This window comes from Giraffa tippelskirchi, chromosome 3 (assembly GCF_054371585.1).
Source record: "Giraffa tippelskirchi isolate mGirTip1 chromosome 3, T2T-mGirTip1v1.2.pri, whole genome shotgun sequence".
In the NCBI taxonomy this organism is placed as follows: Eukaryota; Metazoa; Chordata; class Mammalia; order Artiodactyla; family Giraffidae; genus Giraffa; species Giraffa tippelskirchi.
Genome location: NC_137277.1, coordinates 172,258,355 through 172,276,756, shown reverse-complemented (window position 1 = coordinate 172,276,756; position 18,402 = coordinate 172,258,355). Strand labels below are relative to the sequence as shown.

At 45.6% G+C, this 18,402-nt stretch overlaps 1 protein-coding gene and 1 long non-coding RNA gene across 26 annotated transcripts in view; one reads left to right on the top strand and one right to left on the bottom strand.

The window, feature by feature from the left end:
* RHBDD1 (rhomboid domain containing 1) overlaps nucleotides 1-18,402 on the bottom strand; it is a 184,445-nt gene that overhangs the window by 51,833 nt on the left and 114,210 nt on the right. For 6 of the 25 annotated variants that reach the window (XR_014080677.1, XR_014080678.1, XM_081584701.1 and 3 more), the window contains one exon: nucleotides 16,112-17,024. The exons of 17 other annotated variants lie outside the window; for them this stretch is intronic. Coding sequence is in view for 6 of the 8 variants with exons in the window: in XM_081584701.1 (XP_081440827.1) it covers nucleotides 16,969-17,024 (56 nt within the window). In the remaining 2 variants the exon portion in view is untranslated. Of the gene's footprint in view, nucleotides 1-6,553; nucleotides 6,663-16,111; nucleotides 17,025-18,402 lie in introns of those variants that run through there. 2 more of the 25 variants (XM_081584704.1, XM_081584682.1) reach the window with 2 other exon arrangements.
* On the top strand, nucleotides 1,535-6,800 carry LOC145543388 (uncharacterized). The gene is made up of 2 exons (XR_014080683.1): nucleotides 1,535-4,830; nucleotides 5,841-6,800. It is a non-coding gene; the product is annotated as an uncharacterized LOC145543388 (long non-coding RNA).

Genomic DNA, 18,402 nt, shown 5'->3' with positions numbered 1-18,402 from the left:
ACCTCAGGAACAGTGCCCGGTTTGAGAAGATTTAGGTCAATAATGGCACCAATGGTGAGATCATAAGATTTATTGACTTGTGGTTCTTGATGGAAAAATTTTCAGTTCTCTATGCTTATGTATAATGCAGTAACCTCTGCGTTTTACATCTGAGGGAGGAGAAGCAATTCCATCCACATAAGAATTGCTAAAAAGAATGCCGTGAGCTGATGGCCATTTTCCCTACTGTTCACCATCCCTGTAAACAGAGATGCTTAATTTGCTGGTATTCATAGATGCTGTCATAATCTGATGAGCCCTGTAGGCCATTCAGTGAAATTACACTAAAATGAAGTCGCAGGATGGCATATCTTTCCCTTAAATCAGGGACCCATGGAGGCAATCACTTAAAAATTTTTTTTAAAGCAAGAAACCTCTAAATGTTCTTTTCCTTTGTCAAATGAGGGCAGTAACATGGGACCCATAGTCTGTCTTTCAAAAAATGTTACTTGATTAGAATTTCATGAATTCTAAAGCTTGCAAAATGCTTTCTGATAGCACAGATGCTAAATCATTTACTACAACCAAAAAGGCCTGGAAGAAATCCCAAGTGCAACAATTAGCAAGATATTCTTTACAAGTGGGAGGTGCCCAAGGACAGTAAGACCACTCTATTGTTTGAGTCACTAATTATAATGACCTATCTATCCATCCATCTGTCCATCTCTAAAAAGAGTTTGAAATCACTTAAAGTCTCGTAATTTTCATACAGATGGAAGTTTCGTTGCGGTTTATAGTAAATGTAACACTTATTAACAGGTGTGACTTGAGAGAGAAAAATTCACATTTCTACTCCTCAACCAATGAGTTGAAAAATTAGACTCTGAGGCTGGGAAAGACTGAAGGTAAAAGGAGAAGGGGGATGCAGAGGATTAGATAGTATCATTGACTCAATGGACATGGATTTGAACAAATTCCAGGAAATAGTGAAGAAGAGGGGATCCTGTGTGCTCAGTCCACGGGGCTGCAAAGAGTCAAAAATAACTTAGCGACTGAACAACAACCACCACCAATCAAGTAACAGCAGTAGGAATTTCTTAGTTCTGAAACAGTACCTGGGATTCCAAAATGAGAAGCTTTGAATGGAAATCAACTCAGTTGCTACTTTTCCCGTTGTACTTCTCTGCCTGCTCTAGTTGGCTAATTTTGGGGACCTTAACTGGCCACAACTGACTTAAAATCAACAGGCTATAATTCAGTCAGCAATGTGAGTAATCTAAAATACTGGCTCTACTCTGTCAGATCTAAAGTTTTTTGCGATGGAGACAATGCACCGTCTGAGCTCTAGAACAAAAAGAGAAAGTCCAGGACTTCCCTAGTGCTCCAGAGGTTGACTCCAAGTTCCAATGCAGGGGGTGCGAGTTTGATTCCTGGTCAGAGAACTAAGATCCCACACGTGTGCTAAAATGCTCCAGTCGTGTCTGACTCTTTGTGACCTCATCAACTGCAGCCCTCCAGGCTCCTCTGCCCATGGAATTCTCCAGGCCAGAATACTAGAGTGGGTTGCCATGCCCACCTCCAGGGGATCTTCCTGACCCAGAGACCGAATTCTAGTCTCTTGCAGCTCGTAAATCGCAGGCAGATTCTTTACCACTGAGCCACCACATGCCATGTGGCAAAAAAAGAAAAAAAAGAAAGAAAGTCCAGGGGGAGATAATGTTTTCTGGGCAATTGCTACATGCTTACCCTACTTTATATTGTATTTATATTGTATTTATATTGTAAAGAGCAATATTGCATAGGAACCTGGAATGTCAGGTCCATGAATCAAGGCAAATTGGAAGTGGTCAAACAGGAGATGGCAAGAGTGAACGTCAACATTCTAGGAATCAGCAAACTAAGATGGACTGGAATGGGTGAATTAACTCAGATGACCATTATATCTACTACTGTGGGCAAAAATCCCTTAGAAGAAATGGAGTAGCCATCACGGTCAACAAAAGAGTCCAAAATGCAGTACTTGGATGCAGTCTCAAAAACGATAGAATGATCTCTGTTCGTTTCCAAGGCAAACCATTCAATATCACGGTAATCCAAGTCTATGCCCCGTCCAGTAACGCCGAAGAAACTGAAGTTGAATGATTCTATGAAGACCTACAAGACCTTCTAGAACTAACACCCAAAAAAGATGTCCTTTTCATTATAGGGGACTGGAATGCAAAAGTAGGAAGTCAAGAAACACCTGGCGTAACAGGCAAGTTTGGCCTTGGAGTACAGAATGAAGCAGGGCAAAGGCTAATAGAGTTTTGCCACGAAAACGCACTGGTAATAGCAAACACCCTATTCCAACAACACAAGAGAAGACTCTACACGTGGACATCACCAGATGGTCAACACCGAAATCAGATTGATTATATTCTTTGCAGCCAAAGATGGAGAAGCTCTATACAGTCAGCAAAAACATGACCGGGAGCAGACTGTGGCTCGGATCATGAACTGCTTATTGCCAAATTCAGACTTAAATTGAAGAAAGTAGGGAAAACCACCAGATCATTCAGGTCTGACCTAGATCAAATCCCTTATGAGTATACAGTGGAAGTGACAAATAGATTTAAGGGACTAGACCTGATAGACAGAGTGCCTGATGAACTATGGACAGAGGTTCGTGACATTGTAAAGGAGACAAGGATCAAGAAAATCCCCATGGAAAAGAAATGCAAAAAAGCAAAATGGCTGTCTGAGGAGGCCTTACAGATAGCTGGGAAGAGAAGAGAAGCGAAAAGCAAAGAAGAAAAGGAAAGATATTCCCATCTGAATGCAGAGTTCCAAAGAATAGCAAGGAGAGATACGAAAGCCTTTCTCAGCGATCAGTGCAAAGAAATAGAGGAAAACAACAGATTGGGAAAGACTAGAGATCTCTTCAAGAAAATTAGAGATACCAAAGGAACATTTCATGCAAAGATAGGCTCGATAAAGGACAGAAATGGTATGGACCTAACAGAAGCAGAAGATATTAAGAAGAGGTGGCAAGAATACACAGAAGAACTGTACAAAAAAGATCTTCACGACCCAGATAATCACGATGGTGTGATCACTCACCTAGAGCCAGACATCCTGGAATGTGAAGTCAAGTGGGCTTTAGAAAGCATCACTACGAACAAAGCTAGTGGAGGTGATAGAATTCCAGTTGAGCTATTTCAAATCCTCAAAGGTGATGCTGTGAAAGTGCTGCACTCGATATGCCAGCAAATCTGGAAAACTCAGCAGTGGCCACAGGACTGGAAGAGGTCAGTCTTCATTCCAACCCCAAAGAAAGGCAATGCCAAAGAATGCTCAAACTACCGCACAATTGCACTCATCTCACATGCTAGTAAAGTAATGCTCAAAATTCTCCAAGCCAGGCTTCAGCAATACGTGAACCGTGAACTTCCAGATGTTCAAGCTGGTTTTAGAAAAGGCAGAGGAACCAGAGATCAAATTGCCAATATCCGCTGGATCATCGAAAAAGCAAGAGAGTTCCAGAAAAACATCTATTTCTGCTTTATTGACTATGCCAAAGCCTTTGACTGTGTGGATCACAATAAACTGTGGAAAATTCTGAAAGAGATGGGAATACCAGGCCATCTGACTTGTCTCTTGAGAAACCTGTATGCAGGTCAGGAAGCAACAGTTAGAACTGGACATGGAACAACAGACTGGTTCCAAATAGGAAAAGGAGTCCATCAAGGCTGTATATTGTCACCCTGCTTATTTAACTTATATGCAGAGTACATCATGAGAAACACTGGGCTGGAAGAAACACAAGCTGGAATCAAGATTGCCAGGAGAAATATCAATAACCTCAGATATGCAGATGACACCACCTTATGGCAGAAAGTGAAGAAGAACTAAAGAGCCTCTTGATCAAGGTGAAAGAGGAGAGTGAAAAAGTTGGCTTAAAGCTCAACGTTCAGAAAACTAAGATCATGGCATCTGGTCCCATCACTCCATGGGAAATAGATGGGGAAACAGTGGAAACAGTGTCAGACTTTATTTTTGGGGGCTCCAAAATCACTGCTGATGGTGATTGCAGCCATGAAATTAAAAGACACTTACTCCTTGGAAGGAAGGTTATGGCCAACTTAGATAGCATATTTAAAAGCAGAGACAGTACTTTGCCAACAAAAGTCCGTCTAGTCAAGGCTATGGTTTTTCCAGTGGTCATGTATGGATGTGAGAGTTGGATGGTGAAGAAAGCTGAGCACCGAAGAATTGATGCTTTTGAACTGTGGTGTTGGAGAAGACTCTTGAGAGTCCCTTGGACTGCAAGGAGATCCAATCAATCCATCCTAAAAGAGATCAATCCTGGGTGTTCACTGGAAGGTCTGATGTTGAAGCTGAAACTCCAATACTTTGGCCACCTCATGTGAAGGGTTGACTCACTGGAAAAGACCCTAATGCTGGGCAGGACTGGGGGCGGGAGGAGAAGGGGATGACAGAGGATGAGATGGTTGCGTGGCATAACCGACTCGATGGACATGGGTTTGGGTGGACTCCGGGAGTTGGTGATGGACAGAGAGGCCTGGCGTGCTGCAGTTCATGGGGTCGCAAAGAGTCGGACACGACTGAGCGACTGAACTGAACTGAACTACCCTACTTACTGTCCCCTCCTTTGAAAAAGTATACAACTTAATCGATTAATTTTCATGAACTGAACATATGGGAGCAATATCCAGACCAAAACACAGAGTATTTCCAGCACTCACAAGCCTCCATGTGCTCCCTCCCAGCAGTGGTCCACGGACTTCTCACAGCAGAGATTTGTTTTATCTATTTTTGTCCATAACTGGATTCATACAATATGCACCCTGTGTGAGTAGCTTCATTTTATATTATTTTTGTGAGATTCACCATATTGCTTTATGTAGTTTTTATTCTATTTATCCTTCTGAGTAGAAGTTCGTCTGTTTTACAGATAGAAAAATTGAGGCTTAAAGATTTTAAGGAACTTGCCATGGCCACACAGTCTGGTCAGGAACTGAGTCCAAAGTCAAATTCAGGTCTGTTTCTACTCTGCTCCAGACATGGAGTGTGTCAGTTGTCTTCCTTAATTCTGAAACCAGACTCTGTAAACCTGAACAATACTATTGCTTTTACACTCGATTTGGAGGCAGGGTCTGTTTAGAATGCAGCCGGAAAATGTTACCTTCTGCTGTAGATAAGTCTCATTGCAAACAGCAAGATTTTCTGGATAACAAAGTAACTAGAATTAGGATCTCCCTTGACAAGGTTTTAGGCAAGAGGTCCAGCTGTGTACCTCAGCCTTGGTAATTAACTACATCATGTATCTTCTAAACAGAGAACAGCCTCTAAGTTCTTACAGAAATAATTCTCAGTAGGCTGGAGGAGCTGCAAAGAGACAGGTTGACTTCTTCCCTGGTGGTCTAGTGGTTAAGACTCTGCTCCCTATGCAGCGGGCCTGGGTTCAATCCCTGGTCAGGGAACTAGATCTTGCATGCCACAACTAAGACCTGGTGCAGCCAAACAAATTTTAAAAAGAAGAGAGAGAGAGAGGTTGAGGAGCAAAGTGTCTCCCATGGGGAACCACTGTAACATGAGGTATGTATTTCTTTAAACAAATGGATGTAGATTTTCATACTAAAGGGATTTTCCATTTTTTAAATCAGTCTGTCTGTAATCCTTTCACAATTCGGTCATCACCTTAACACTTTATCAAGAGGGATTTTAATGAAATTAGGAATGATTTTCAAGTACCTTTTATATATATTTATACATAAAATCCCTTTAGTAAAAATCTCTTTAGTATTAAAATCTATACAATGATTTATATATATTTAATATGCAAATGTTTCAAATTTTAGGATGTTTCCAATTCTCTTTGATCTAAAACAGAACGCTCACCAATCTGGAGGTGCCTCAGGTGGAGTTTACTCAGTGACATCATCTGATTCTGCAAATAGGTTGACTGTCTCCAAGAACATCTTTCCCAGTTCCATACACTCTGGGACTGAGTGTATTTATTTATTTTTTTAAATTCAAAATCACCTAAGAATATCCACTGGACAGATAAGAGAAAATTCTTAGAAAACTAGATGCAGGCCTCCCTTTGTTCCCATATTCTCACTGCCTAGTACCATGAGGTCCCACGTGGCTGGCTGGGACGGCAGAGAGAAACCGGACATGAACTGTCTGAAGGGACAGACTGAAGAACATACTTCACAACATAAAAAAGAAAGTAGAATAAGGAAGTCCTTTTGTGGGTAGAGAGTTCTGATTAAAATACACACACACACACACACACACACACATACATGAGTACAGACAATGCTAGATAAAAGATGAAGACCTTTCAGAAAGATAAAATTCCACACTCTTCTCTGAAGCTCCAAGACCAACATGCCTGACTCGCCCAGGACGGGTGGCTGCAGCCTCTCTGGATGTTTTTGATGGAGATCCCACACCTGCCCGCAAACAGGGCCCTAGGAGGACCTCAAAGTGGGGGCCACTGCCCTGCACCTCCAGCCTGGCCTGCATCTTTGTTGCCTGTAGGGAATCCCGAGGTCCAAATGGTTACCTACTAAAGTCTCTGGCTCCTCCAGCTCCTGGTCCTCCGTCAGCTCTGACTTTTCATCTTGATTTCGCAGACAGAGAAGGCCTTCCACTGTCTTCATTGCCTGGACTTTCTGATGATGATAAGACGGGCCATGGTGGGGAATGGACAAGCAGGATGGGACTTCTAGTGGCTCCTTGGAGCCTGGATCCCACGCCTCCTTTTGTTTATTGATCATGGGGTTATCTTTGAGTAAATTTTTTTTTTAATTTAATTTTTATGTTTGGTTGTGTTAGGTCTTTGTTGCTGTGTGGGCTTTTCTTTGGTTGTGGCAAGCAGAGGGTACTCTCTAGTTGTGGTGGCTTCTCCTGTCACAGAGCACAGGCTCTAGGGCACGCAGGCTTCAGTAGTTGCAGTTCCCGGGCTCAGTAGTTACGACACTCAGGCTTAGCTGCTCCACAACACATGGGATCTGCCCGGATCAGGGATCAAACCCATGTCTCCTGCATTGGCAGACAGATTCTTTTACCACTGAGCCATCAGGGAAGGCCTGAGTAACTTACAATTTAATTATTTTTTAAAAGGAGAGGGAAATGGGTAGGAGATTATTTAAACTATAATCAATTGAGCTCAAAAAGATATTAAATAGCCTCCTCTCAAGACACACAGGGTTCTGGTCGGGCAGTTCACCACCTGCTAGGGCATCATCATAAAACAGTTCAGCTGTGACTGAATTCTCCCCTTGCAGGCCTTTTAGTAGCCCTGTACTATGAGCAGTCTCCATAGAAAGCAAGCAGCTGGCCAATGGAGATAGGAGTCAGAGCCCTTCAGTAGCTCAAATGCAAGAGGTTTGGGCAAAGCTAGACTGTCTTGGAGGCTCTACGAATAGGACAGTTGTCTGGTTTGCTGCAAAGATTCTTAAAGTTTTGTGTGCACAACAATGAAGAACTTTTTAAAAACGCAGAGTTACTTAGATCCTCAAGGCAGAGATTCTTTGCATTAAGCGGTTGGGGCCCAGGAAGCTATATTTTAATGAAAACTCACCCAGGTGTTTCTGCTGCAGACAATGTATCAAATGACTGAGAATCACTGGGGAAAAGAACACATGTCTTTACAGGTGGGCTTGCATCTGGCTCCACCAGAATTTTGGACAATTCAATTCTCTCCAGGGTCTCAGGCTCCCGTCTGCACAATGAGGGAGCTGGACTGGACATTTAAGACCTCCACACAGAGATGTAAGATCCCACTCAATGAGCCACCAGGTTTGGCTGGCCAAAGAGGGCAGAGTGGGCCATGCCAGCAACCCGCCTCCTCCATAGCCGGTGGTCTGGGCAGCTACTCTGCCTGCCTGTCAGCCAGCCTGGCCATGACTTCTGACAGCTGGACTGAGGTTTGGCCAGGCTGTGCTCCTTGCAAACTTCCTCCAACTCATCTGATCTAACTCAGTGTCCCTCCCCACCCCCTGATATTTCAATTTTTAATAAACTTTTTATTTGGGAATAGTTTTTAGATTTAAAAAAGTCTCCAAGGTAATACAGCCAAACATATTACCACGGTCTAGTTGTCAAGACCAACCATTTACAGGGATGAGCATGTTTCTGTTAACTGAATTCCAGACTTGCCTTGGATCTCACTTGTTTTTCCACTCATTTCCCTTCTCTGTTCCAGGGTCCGACACTCCATTTAGTTGTCAGGTCCCCTTAGTTTCTTCCTGCCGGTGGTACTTTCTCAGTCTTTTCTTATTTCCTGTGACCTTGACAATTCTGAGGAGTACTAGCCTACAGAGTGTGCCTCCATTAGGTTTGACTGATGCTTTTCCTCATCATTAGATGGGGGTTAGGGTTTTGGGCAGAATACCAGAGAGGAGACGTGCCCTTCCCATCACACCATGCAATCATATGACTTATCACTGGTGATGTCACCTTGAGCCCTGGGTAAGGAATAAAGCTTTTTAATTTTTTTTTTCCCCTTTTTGGTTGTGCTGGGCCTTCGGTGCTATGCGCGTGCTTTCTCTAGTAGAGGTGAGCAGGAGCTACTCTTCCTTGTGGTGCATGGACTTTGCATTGCGGTGGCTTCTCTTGTTCAAAGCACAAGCTCTAAAGTGCAGGCTCAGTAGTTGTGGGGTCAAGCTTTAGTTGCTCCATGGCAGGTGGAATCCTCCCAGACCAGGGATCGAACCTGTGTCCCCTGCACTGGCAGGCGGATTCCTATCCGCTGTTATCCACTGGGCCACCAGGGAAATCCAGGAATAAAGCCTTGACTCTCACCACCAAGAGTTACCAATATAGAAGTAGGTACCTAAAGTCGGCTTCATCACTTTTCCTGTTTGAGGATGAGCAGGATAGGGTGGGGTCATCCCGGACCTTCCCTAGCTCAGGTCCCTGAATTCCAGATTCTCTAACAGAGATGTGAATGTATGAATCACCAGGAGAGCTCTTTGAGAGTTTCCGATTAGTAGGCTTGGCACTGAGCCCAGGCCACTGTATTTTTAATGAGCTCCCAGGTGACTCTGGGCTATGCTAGCTTTTGAGAATCCCTGAGCTACAGCTCAGACTTTTTTTTTTTCTTTCAACTGAAAATATCCACCCTGGGTTTCAGGCCAGTATTTATACTTGCCAGCAGGTGGAGTGAGAGGCCTGTGACTCCGAATCTGCTGCAGAAAACTAGGACAAATTCCAGTCAACAAAGCATTCCGCATAGTAAGCAGAATTAGGGTTATTTTGAAACAGATGGGCTCTCACAGAAGCTGCTGCACTGAATATTATGGAGTTGTTTATTGTCTAGATGGTTTGAAACCCAGGGATTATTGGCCAGTGTCTAGCAGTTTCTATGTCATATCAGATTTCTTCCAGGGCAAAGGAGAATGACAAGGCCCTGGGAGAGATGTGGTTATGGGTATGGGTATGGATGTAGATATTTTAACCAGCTCTAAACTCAGAATTTACCCTTGCTATGGTGCATACTGCCTTCCACGGCTGCATGCTTCTTCTTGGAAATGACTGGGATCACTCTAACTCCAAATGAGAAGAGAGAAACATACAATCTGTGATAATCAGACGAATCCTGGATGCAGCAGTCTTAAAAATGCTTTATAGTAAGCCTAATCAAAGTGGCTCTGCTTCCTGGGTTACATTTTTACCCAGACCCTCACTTAAATGTGCCCAAACCCTCTATTCCCCTGCCCCTTCTCCTTGTGCTGATGACCCCAGGGAGGAAGCAAGGTCAAGGAGGGCCATGGAGCGCTCATGTTCACTGTGCCTGATGCAGTGGTTCAAAGTGTGCAGGACCAGGGTGTTACAAACGGAGTATTCATGAGTTCTGAAAATCTTCAAAGGCCTTTAGCACCTCCAGGTTCCTCCCTGGAGAATGTTTTCAATTCCTTAGCCTGCGATCCTGGACACTCAGCTGCTGCTGTCCTGGTCGGTCTGAGATCAGAGAGGCCATGAGGGTATCTTGGAAGGCAGCAGCTTGGTAACCAGTAGTTCAGCAGGTCTTAACTATCTCTGCTGCTCGGCAGACCTTTGGCCGTCTGGGGGATGCATAGATGTGCTTCTTAGTGGGTGAGGCCCTGCTCTAAGTCGTGGGCTCATAACTGCCTGGGACAGTGGCTCCCTCCCCAGAAAGGATAAAACCCCAGTAGACGGCTCCCCACTCGGTCACACACAGGGCCAGGTCCTCCACTCAGAATACAACAAAATCCCCAACACACTTACTCTTTGCCCAGACTCGCAGAGAGAGGCAGAGAGAAGCACTGCTGATGATATTCAGACTTGTTTCAATTTTTTTCTCATTTCCTTCGACTTGAGTTTGGAATCAATGTCCGGCTTTTTAAGCAAAGGCCCAAGGTAATGTTTTCATTGACTTTTAAAATCATAGACCACTTGGAATTAGCCATATTTCCCTCAGAAACTTCAATGCTTTTAAAAAATTGTTTACAATGTTGTGTTGGTTTCTGTCATACAACAATGCGAAACAGCCATAATTATACATCTATCCATCCCCTCCGTCTTGAGCCGCCCTCCCCTCCCCACACTCCAAGTCTCTGGGTCATCACAGAGCACCAGGCTGGGCTCCCTGTGTTTTACAGCAACTTCTCACCAGCCATCTATTTTACATACTGTATGTACATATGTCGGTGCTACTTTCTTCATTCGTCCCACTCCCCTCCTCCCTCCCTCTATTCACAAGTCCCTTCTCTACATCTGCATCTCCATTCCTTCCCTGCAATTGTGTTTATCAATACCGTTATTCTAGATTCCATATACATATATTAATATACTATATTTGTTTTTCTCTTTCTGACTTACTTCACTCTGTTTAACAGGCTCTGGGTTCATCCGTCTCACTAGAACTGACTCAAATAATAATCTTCTAAAAATACCTTTTAACCTTTGGGCATAAAAAAAATATGGTTCATGGGGTTCTCGAGGCAAGAAGGCTGAAGCGGTTTGCCATTCCCTTCTCCAGTGGACCACATTTTGTCCGAACTCTCCACCATGACCTATCCATCTTGGGTGGTCCTACATGGCATGGCTCATAGTTTCACTGAGTTAGATAAGGCTGTGATCCATGTGATCAGTAAAGAAGGTTGAGCGCCAAAGAACTGATGCTTTTGAACTGGGGTGTTGGAGAAGACTCTTGAGAGTCCGTTGGATTGCAAGGAGATCCAACCAGTCAATCCTAAAGGAAATCAGTCCTGAATATTCACTGGAAGGACTGAAGCTGAAGTTCTAATTCTTTGGCCACCTGATGTGAAAAGCCGATTCATTAGAAAAGACCCTGATGCTGGGAAAGATTGGAGGCAGGAGGAGAAGGGGGCAACAGAGGATGAGATGGTTGGATGGCATCACTGACTCAATGGACATGAGTATGAGCAAACTCCAGGAGATGGTGAAGGACAGGGAAGCCTGGCATGGTGCAGTTCATGGGGTCGCAAAGAGTTGGACATGACTGAGCAAGTGAACAACAAATAAAAAAACATAAGTTAAGATCACCCCAATAAATCAAAGAATAAAAGAAAGTAAAAAGATGGAAGGTCAACAGGAGAACTTTGGAAAGGGACAAAGAAGCTTTAATCAGGAACTTCTGCTGAGAGCAAGCACTCAGGGGTCACATCCAGATCACACTGGACAACCACTGCTGGGTCACCGCGTGTCAGAAGCGAGTCTGTGGGGCCTGGGAGGGAAGGGGGTTGGGACAGCTGGCCCCAGGCTTGGTGGCAAGACTGACTGGCTGCAAATAAGATGAAACATGTAACAGGTCCTACATACATCCACTGCTTCCATGTCACAGTCCTGCAGAGCACATGGCACATCAAAGCTCTAGAGACTAGATACTGGGTCTAGAACAGTCACTTCCAAACTTGCCCGTGGGCGAGCATGGCGAGGGGCAGGTTCTAGGTTGTAACGTGATCCAGCAATCTGCTCTTTTCACAAGCACCCCGAGTGAGTCTGATGCTACCGGGCCCCACTTTGAGAAACTTGGCTCAGAGGGATGCTGTGCTCTCTTCTGGGGTTTTGTCTGGCTGTGACCATCAGCACCAGCACGATGCCATTTGGTGTTGTACACACTGTCTTCTGTCACATCTCCCCTGGGGCTTCCCTGATAGCTCAGTTGGTAAAGAATCTGCTCTGGTGGTTTCCCAGGATGTGCTGTGCTCAGTCCTGGAGGAGATGTATTTTAAACGTAAGACACCAAGGCAACCCAGTTCTCCTGAAGAATATACCAAATATGATCATGGTGTTGCCCTGGTGAGTCTATGAATTATAACGTGAGAGTGGTTGAAACTGGCTGCTCACCCAGTCCTGGGAACAAAGCCACTCACCTCTGAATCCCAGGTGCCTGGGACACTGTGGGTGCATCATAAATGTCTGCTGAATGTTTGCTGAATGAACCAAAACAACAACTAATATGAGAGCAGGGCTGGGCAGAGAGGAAGCTGGGGGCTGGGGGGCCAGATCAGGCCCATGCAGCTAGAGGAACCTGAGAGGTACAGGTAAATAGTGGCAGCTAGAGAATTTCAAGGCCCAAGAATCTTGGTTTCTCACCTCTGCCAACAACCAGCTTCCAAACTCTGAGATATAAATGTGTGAGAAAAGGTGAGAGGAGGCTTCAGAACACAATTCATCTATTTGTTTCCTTTAACAAACGCATGGAGGCCATCTGGGCTCTGGGGTTCCACTACATTAGAGGCCTTCAGTACCTGGACACAGGCTGAGATATGAGATGTGATATGTATATCCATGATGAATGTTGTTGCAAAGACTGTAAAAATTTAAATTATTTCCACTTTTCAAATAAGCCTAACTACACGTTAAGTGCATAACTACACATCAAGAAGCATCAGTTATCAATGCACAATTACAGAAACAATCCGTGACCTAGGAAACAGTCCCCAAGATGGTGAACAGTCAAGGAGAACACTGTGGTTCAAAGCTCTCACAAGAGTTGGACACTGCTGGCCAGCTTCTCTTGCAGGTGGAAAGAGGAAGACAAGCTGTTCCAGGAAAGGCCTGCAATGAGAGTGCATCACAGCTGGTCTCAAAGGGGCCCGGCTGGCAGGGTGGGGTGGGATGGGCATTGAGACTCACCAGCCCAAGCCCACGAGGAAACAGCAATGCAAGGGCCTTGGCAGATGAACTTGCTGGGTTAAAAAAGGGCAGGGGTGAGAGGAAAAGTAACTGGAAGAGGAACAACATCCTTGTCAACAGTCTGAGCCCTGTGAATTCTTATTGGTTGGTGGGTTAGAAAACCAGGGTGGGCTCCTTGGCAAAGGCCTAGATAACCGGAGAGGGTAAGGACGACACACACGTGAATCTCTTCAGAGTGGACAAGCTCTGTGAGCTAAGTGGCAGGGAGAGTCCTGTGCACAAACACGAACAGACGGGAGCCTTGCTCTCTGCACCAGGAGCTGAGAAATGCTTCCTCTGGGTCAGAGCTGGCCCCAAACTGGGATGGTGGTCAACTTCCATGACGCGATAAACTACCCCAGAGGCAGGACTGCCATCTTAAAAATGCTTGTTTTTTTGTATTCGACGGTATTTAACCTGAGCTGCACTGCTGTTTTTTGTGTTCTGTTAGGTCTGACTAACTCACCCCACCCATACCAACATCTGATCCATTAAAGAGAGAGTTTGTATGTGTGTGTGCATGCTTGTGTGTGGGCACGAGTATGTGTGTTAACAGACATGCCTTGCCACTGGAATGTCTCCAATAAATAAGCCCTCCCAGTCTGAGGAGGAGCCAAGGGCTTTCTCAGACTGTGGGGACACCTTTGAATTAGCCTGCCTCTAAGTAACCTAGAATCGTTCAGAAACGATTCTAAGATGGCCTGTGCTATGGAGACTCAGTAGCAAAAATAGCTACTTCTTGCTGTGCCAAGTTGCTTCAGTCGTGTCTGACTCTGTTCGACCCTATGGACGAACGAGCCCATTAGGCTCGTCTGTCCATGGGACTCTCCAGGCAAGACTACTGGAGTGCCATTTCCTTACCTTCTCCTTACGCATCTGTCAAATAATTTCTAGTAAAACCAAACTTACGAACAGAAAGGGAGACCTCAGTACGAAATTTTTTGAACTTTAAATTCCAAGTTAGGAATCTAGAGTGAAGGTTACGTTGGATGACATGATTTTAGGTAAGTGGGGAGGAAAATGTTGCTCACTTGAGCATCTTTGGGAATATTTAAGCATGTGCCGTGACCAGAGAAAAGGCGAGTACTGAAAGGCCTACCTATAGTTTTAAGAAAGAAGCTTTAAAGACGGTGTCACAGGTGGAAAGGAATATGAGATGCAGCCAGCACATCTTAAAATCATGGATTTCAGAGTGAGATTGAGGAGGACCTGGGATGGCAGCATTCTGTCTGCATTTCAGAGCCGAGGAACTGAAGCCCAGAGAGGGGGACTGGGTCTCCTGCTTTGCACAGCTAATGGGGGAAGGACCAGACGCTGCGTCTCTCGGGGCTCTGGTCCTGTCACCAGGCTTCACTGTTTTCTCTTGCAGCCATTTCATCCTGAAGAATCCAACCCCCCTTTCGAGTCTGGAGTGGACATCGGAGTTTATAAGAGGGCCCTCCGGCCACCCGGCTCTGGTGGAAGGGTACAGGCTCTGGTGCCAGACAGAGCTGCGTTGGAATACTGGCTCTGCCCCTTCCTCTGGGCCCTCAGACAAGTCACTTTCCTCATCGCCCCTCAATTTTCTTGTCTGTGTGATGCAGAAACCTACCTAGAGATGTGCTCTGAATGGAAGGGAGTAAAGGACGCCAGCGCCTGGCGCAAAGCATTGGAGGGTCAGGGTCTTCTGCTATTTCACTGATGACCCTCTGCAAGCTGCCCCACCCCGGGAATGTTCCTGACATCCACTCAGTTACTCACACATGCCCAGACCCCAGTCGTCCTGGAAGTTGCTCCTCCCTCACCTGCCCCCTTCAGCCCATCACCAAATCCTGTCATCATCACCTGAACATTCCTCTGACCCATCCCTTCCCCAGCACCTGCCCTGCCTAAGCCACCTGCTTCGGGAGCCTGGGTGGTGCTGAGCCCTGAGATGGTGTCCTGCCCACGCTCTGGTCTTCCAACCAGCCATCCTCCACAGGGGAGCTGGAAAGCTTTCCAAAAACATGCATCTCATCAACTTTATCCTCAGCCTAAAGCCCTCTAGGAGTTTCCTTTCATCCAAGAACAAAGATCAAGTTCTGTCCAGTCCAATAAGCCTGCCCTCCCTCAGCACCAACTCCCAGGGATCGTTTCCTGCCTCCCCCAGCTCTCAGGCAAGTGGCCGTGCCACACTTTGCTCTGAGCTCTCCTGGATCACGTCCCCTTTCTCCAAAGCACACAATGCCACGGTTAGTAGTTTCTAGCAAATTACAGGATTCTGGCGATCGCAGTCTAGCACATCCTCCTTAGGTGGTGAGCTTTGTGGGGTGAGCACTGAGGCTCTGTGTTCATATTCATCCCCCTGGGATGAATAAATAAAGGATCCAGCAGGAATGGGAGGGAGGAAGATGCGGAGGAGTTCAACCACTGTCCTCATTTTACATCCAGACTGAGGCTTGAGCGTGGCGTGTGACTTCCTGAGGTCAAGATCCCCAGAGGCTAGACCAAAGAGCAGTGATCCCCACACTCCCCCCAACCACACTGCTTCAGAAACCACCACCCACATCTCTCTTCACATTAGCTGGTAGCTCAGCAAAAAAAAAAAAAAAATTGTGGGTTCTTTTTTAAAACTGGGGGACTATGAGGACACAGGGGTGTGTGTTAGTTGTTCAGTCATGTCCGATTCTTTGTGACCCCATGGACTGTAGCCTGCCAGGGTCCTTTGTCCGTGGGATTTTTCAGGCAAGAATACTGGAATGGGTTGCCATCCCCTTCTCCAAGGGATCTTCCAACCCAGGGATCGAACCCAGGTCTCCTGCATTGCAGGCAGATTCTTTACCATCTGAGCCACCAGGGAAGCCTGTTGCTCGGTCGTGTCCGACTCTTTGTGACCCCATGGGCTACAGACTGTAATTGTCATGTGGATAAAAGAAAAAATTGAGAGTTCATAAGAGGGAGATTTTTGAGTTAAAAAAAAAACAAGAAGGCCATGAAAAGGCACAAAATTTATTGCTATTTAGACCAAGTGGAACAACATTTCCAGAGCTGTCTCTATGGATCTGAAGATTCTAGATTGAGGACAACTGATTTGGTCAAAGGCTTAGTAGACCTGTTTTCTGACACAGGCACTCTTAGGGAAGGAAAAACAAGGGCATTAAAAGCTACACTAGTATGACTGATCTAAATGGAACATACTTCCATGAGTCATTTGTAGCTTTAAATACTATAGAAAAAAGAATTTATGAAACATGCCCAAACAGCCTCCCTTTGATGTGGTGAGCTCTTTTCAAACCACATTGTTCAAATTTATGTTAAAATGCAAACCCTTCATGTTTACAACAGGACTCTTGGAGGAATGCAATATAAAAGTACAACTGCTAAATTTCAAAGACAAGACTTATAACCCCAGAACAATGGGGCATTCCCAGCACGAATTTATGAGCTGTTAAACCTCAAAAGGTTTCCTCAATTAGCAGTGAAGGTTCTTGACATATTTGCAGCCTGATATAGGGGCTGCTTTTTATATAATTTGGGGTGTACTGCTTTTATTGGAACTTTCCCTTACTTTGGTGGACCTCCGACGACAACCATTGTGCTCCTCTCTGGGCAGCGTTTGATCCTGCTAATTATGCTGTGGGGCTGGGATGGCATTTCACGGTTTACCGTTGCTCCTGGAGTGCGCTACAAATTATACATAATGCGTTGCATTGTAATTGCTGCATTGTGAACTTGGCTCGCCTTTCCAACATAAAATACCGACATCCAAGTAGTTTTATTATAAAAAAAAACAGAAGGGATTCTTTCGGATTATAAACATCTGAAGACCTAACATTCTCATGATTCCGGCAGCTATTTTGGACACACGGCGGGTGAGCAGGGGGCGGTGGTGGTGGTGGCAGGCAAGGCTGAAAAGCAAAGCAAATATATTTCATATTAATGTTTACAGAGAAAAAGAGGAGGCGGTTATGAAGGCAAGGCCATAGTGAATGCAAAACAAAACGGAGGAGGAGCTGCAGGGCCGACAGAAGTCCAAACTGGGAAACCAGAGGGGCAAGGTTTAGCCCTGGCCCTTCACCTCGCTGGGCCTCAAGTTCCTCATTTAGAAAACAAAGGCACGGGATGAAATGACTACAAAGGTCCCTTATCCATGGAGAGAGGAACCTCAGGAGGGCAGTGACTTGGTTTCCCAGTTTGATTTGTCAAGCACAGCCTTGTCACAGCTAGGAACCTGTATCTCGTACCAAACACATGGCCTCTTGCCACTGTTGGTGCGGGGCCTCTTAGGAAAAGATGATGTCTCTTTAAACGACAGGGGACAGAATAAATGAAGCACAAATTTTACATATGCAATACCATCAAGAGCAAAAAAAAAAAAAAAAAAAATACCACAAGGACGGGGGCTTCCCTAGTGGCTCAGTGGTAAAGAATCCACCTGCGAATATAGGAGACATGGATTCAATCCCTGATCCAGGAAGATCCAACATGCTGAGGAACAACTAAGCCCATGTACAACCACAACTACGGAGCCTGTGCTCTAGAGCCCAGGAGCCGCAACTACTGAGGCCTGTGCGCCCTAGAGCTCATGCTCTGCAACGAGAGGTCACTGTCACAAGCCTGTGCACTGCAACTAGAGAGTAGCCTCCACTCGCCGTAACTAGAGAAAAGCCGGTGCAGCAATGAAGACCCAGCAGAGTCAAAAATAAAATTAGAAAAAATAAATCACAATACTGGGGTCAGAAGCAGCACCCAGGCTCCAGGGGGCGCCCTCCTAAGGCCCCTTCTCTCTGTAACGGGACAGCAACCTGATGTACAATGCAGACGGGTTTCCTTCCACTTTTTCTCAGGGAAATCGGTGTTCTAGAGAAGCCAGAGGTGCCCCAGAGAGCAAGCTTACAAGCACAATGGGTCCTGACCCGGACAGTTCAGCGGGCCAGAGGACACGGTCCGCGTGCTCAGGCAGGGTAGAACATGACTGTGTTACAACTGTGGCTTCTCTTTGAAGTTGGGCCACAGGTAATCCAATGTGCAGCTGGTAGGCTGTTAACCTTCCACGAAAGAATTCTGTGTCCCTCAACTGACTTTCTCCTCCCACCTGGTTCAGTTCAGTTCAGTTCAGTCGCTCAGTCGTGTCCGACTCTCTGCGACCCCATGAATTGCAGCACGCCAGGCCTCTCTGTACATCACCAACTCCCGAAGTCTATCCAAACCCATGTTCATCGAGTTGGTGACGCCATCCAACCATCTCATCCTCTGTCATCCCCTTCTCCTCCCACCCCCAATCCA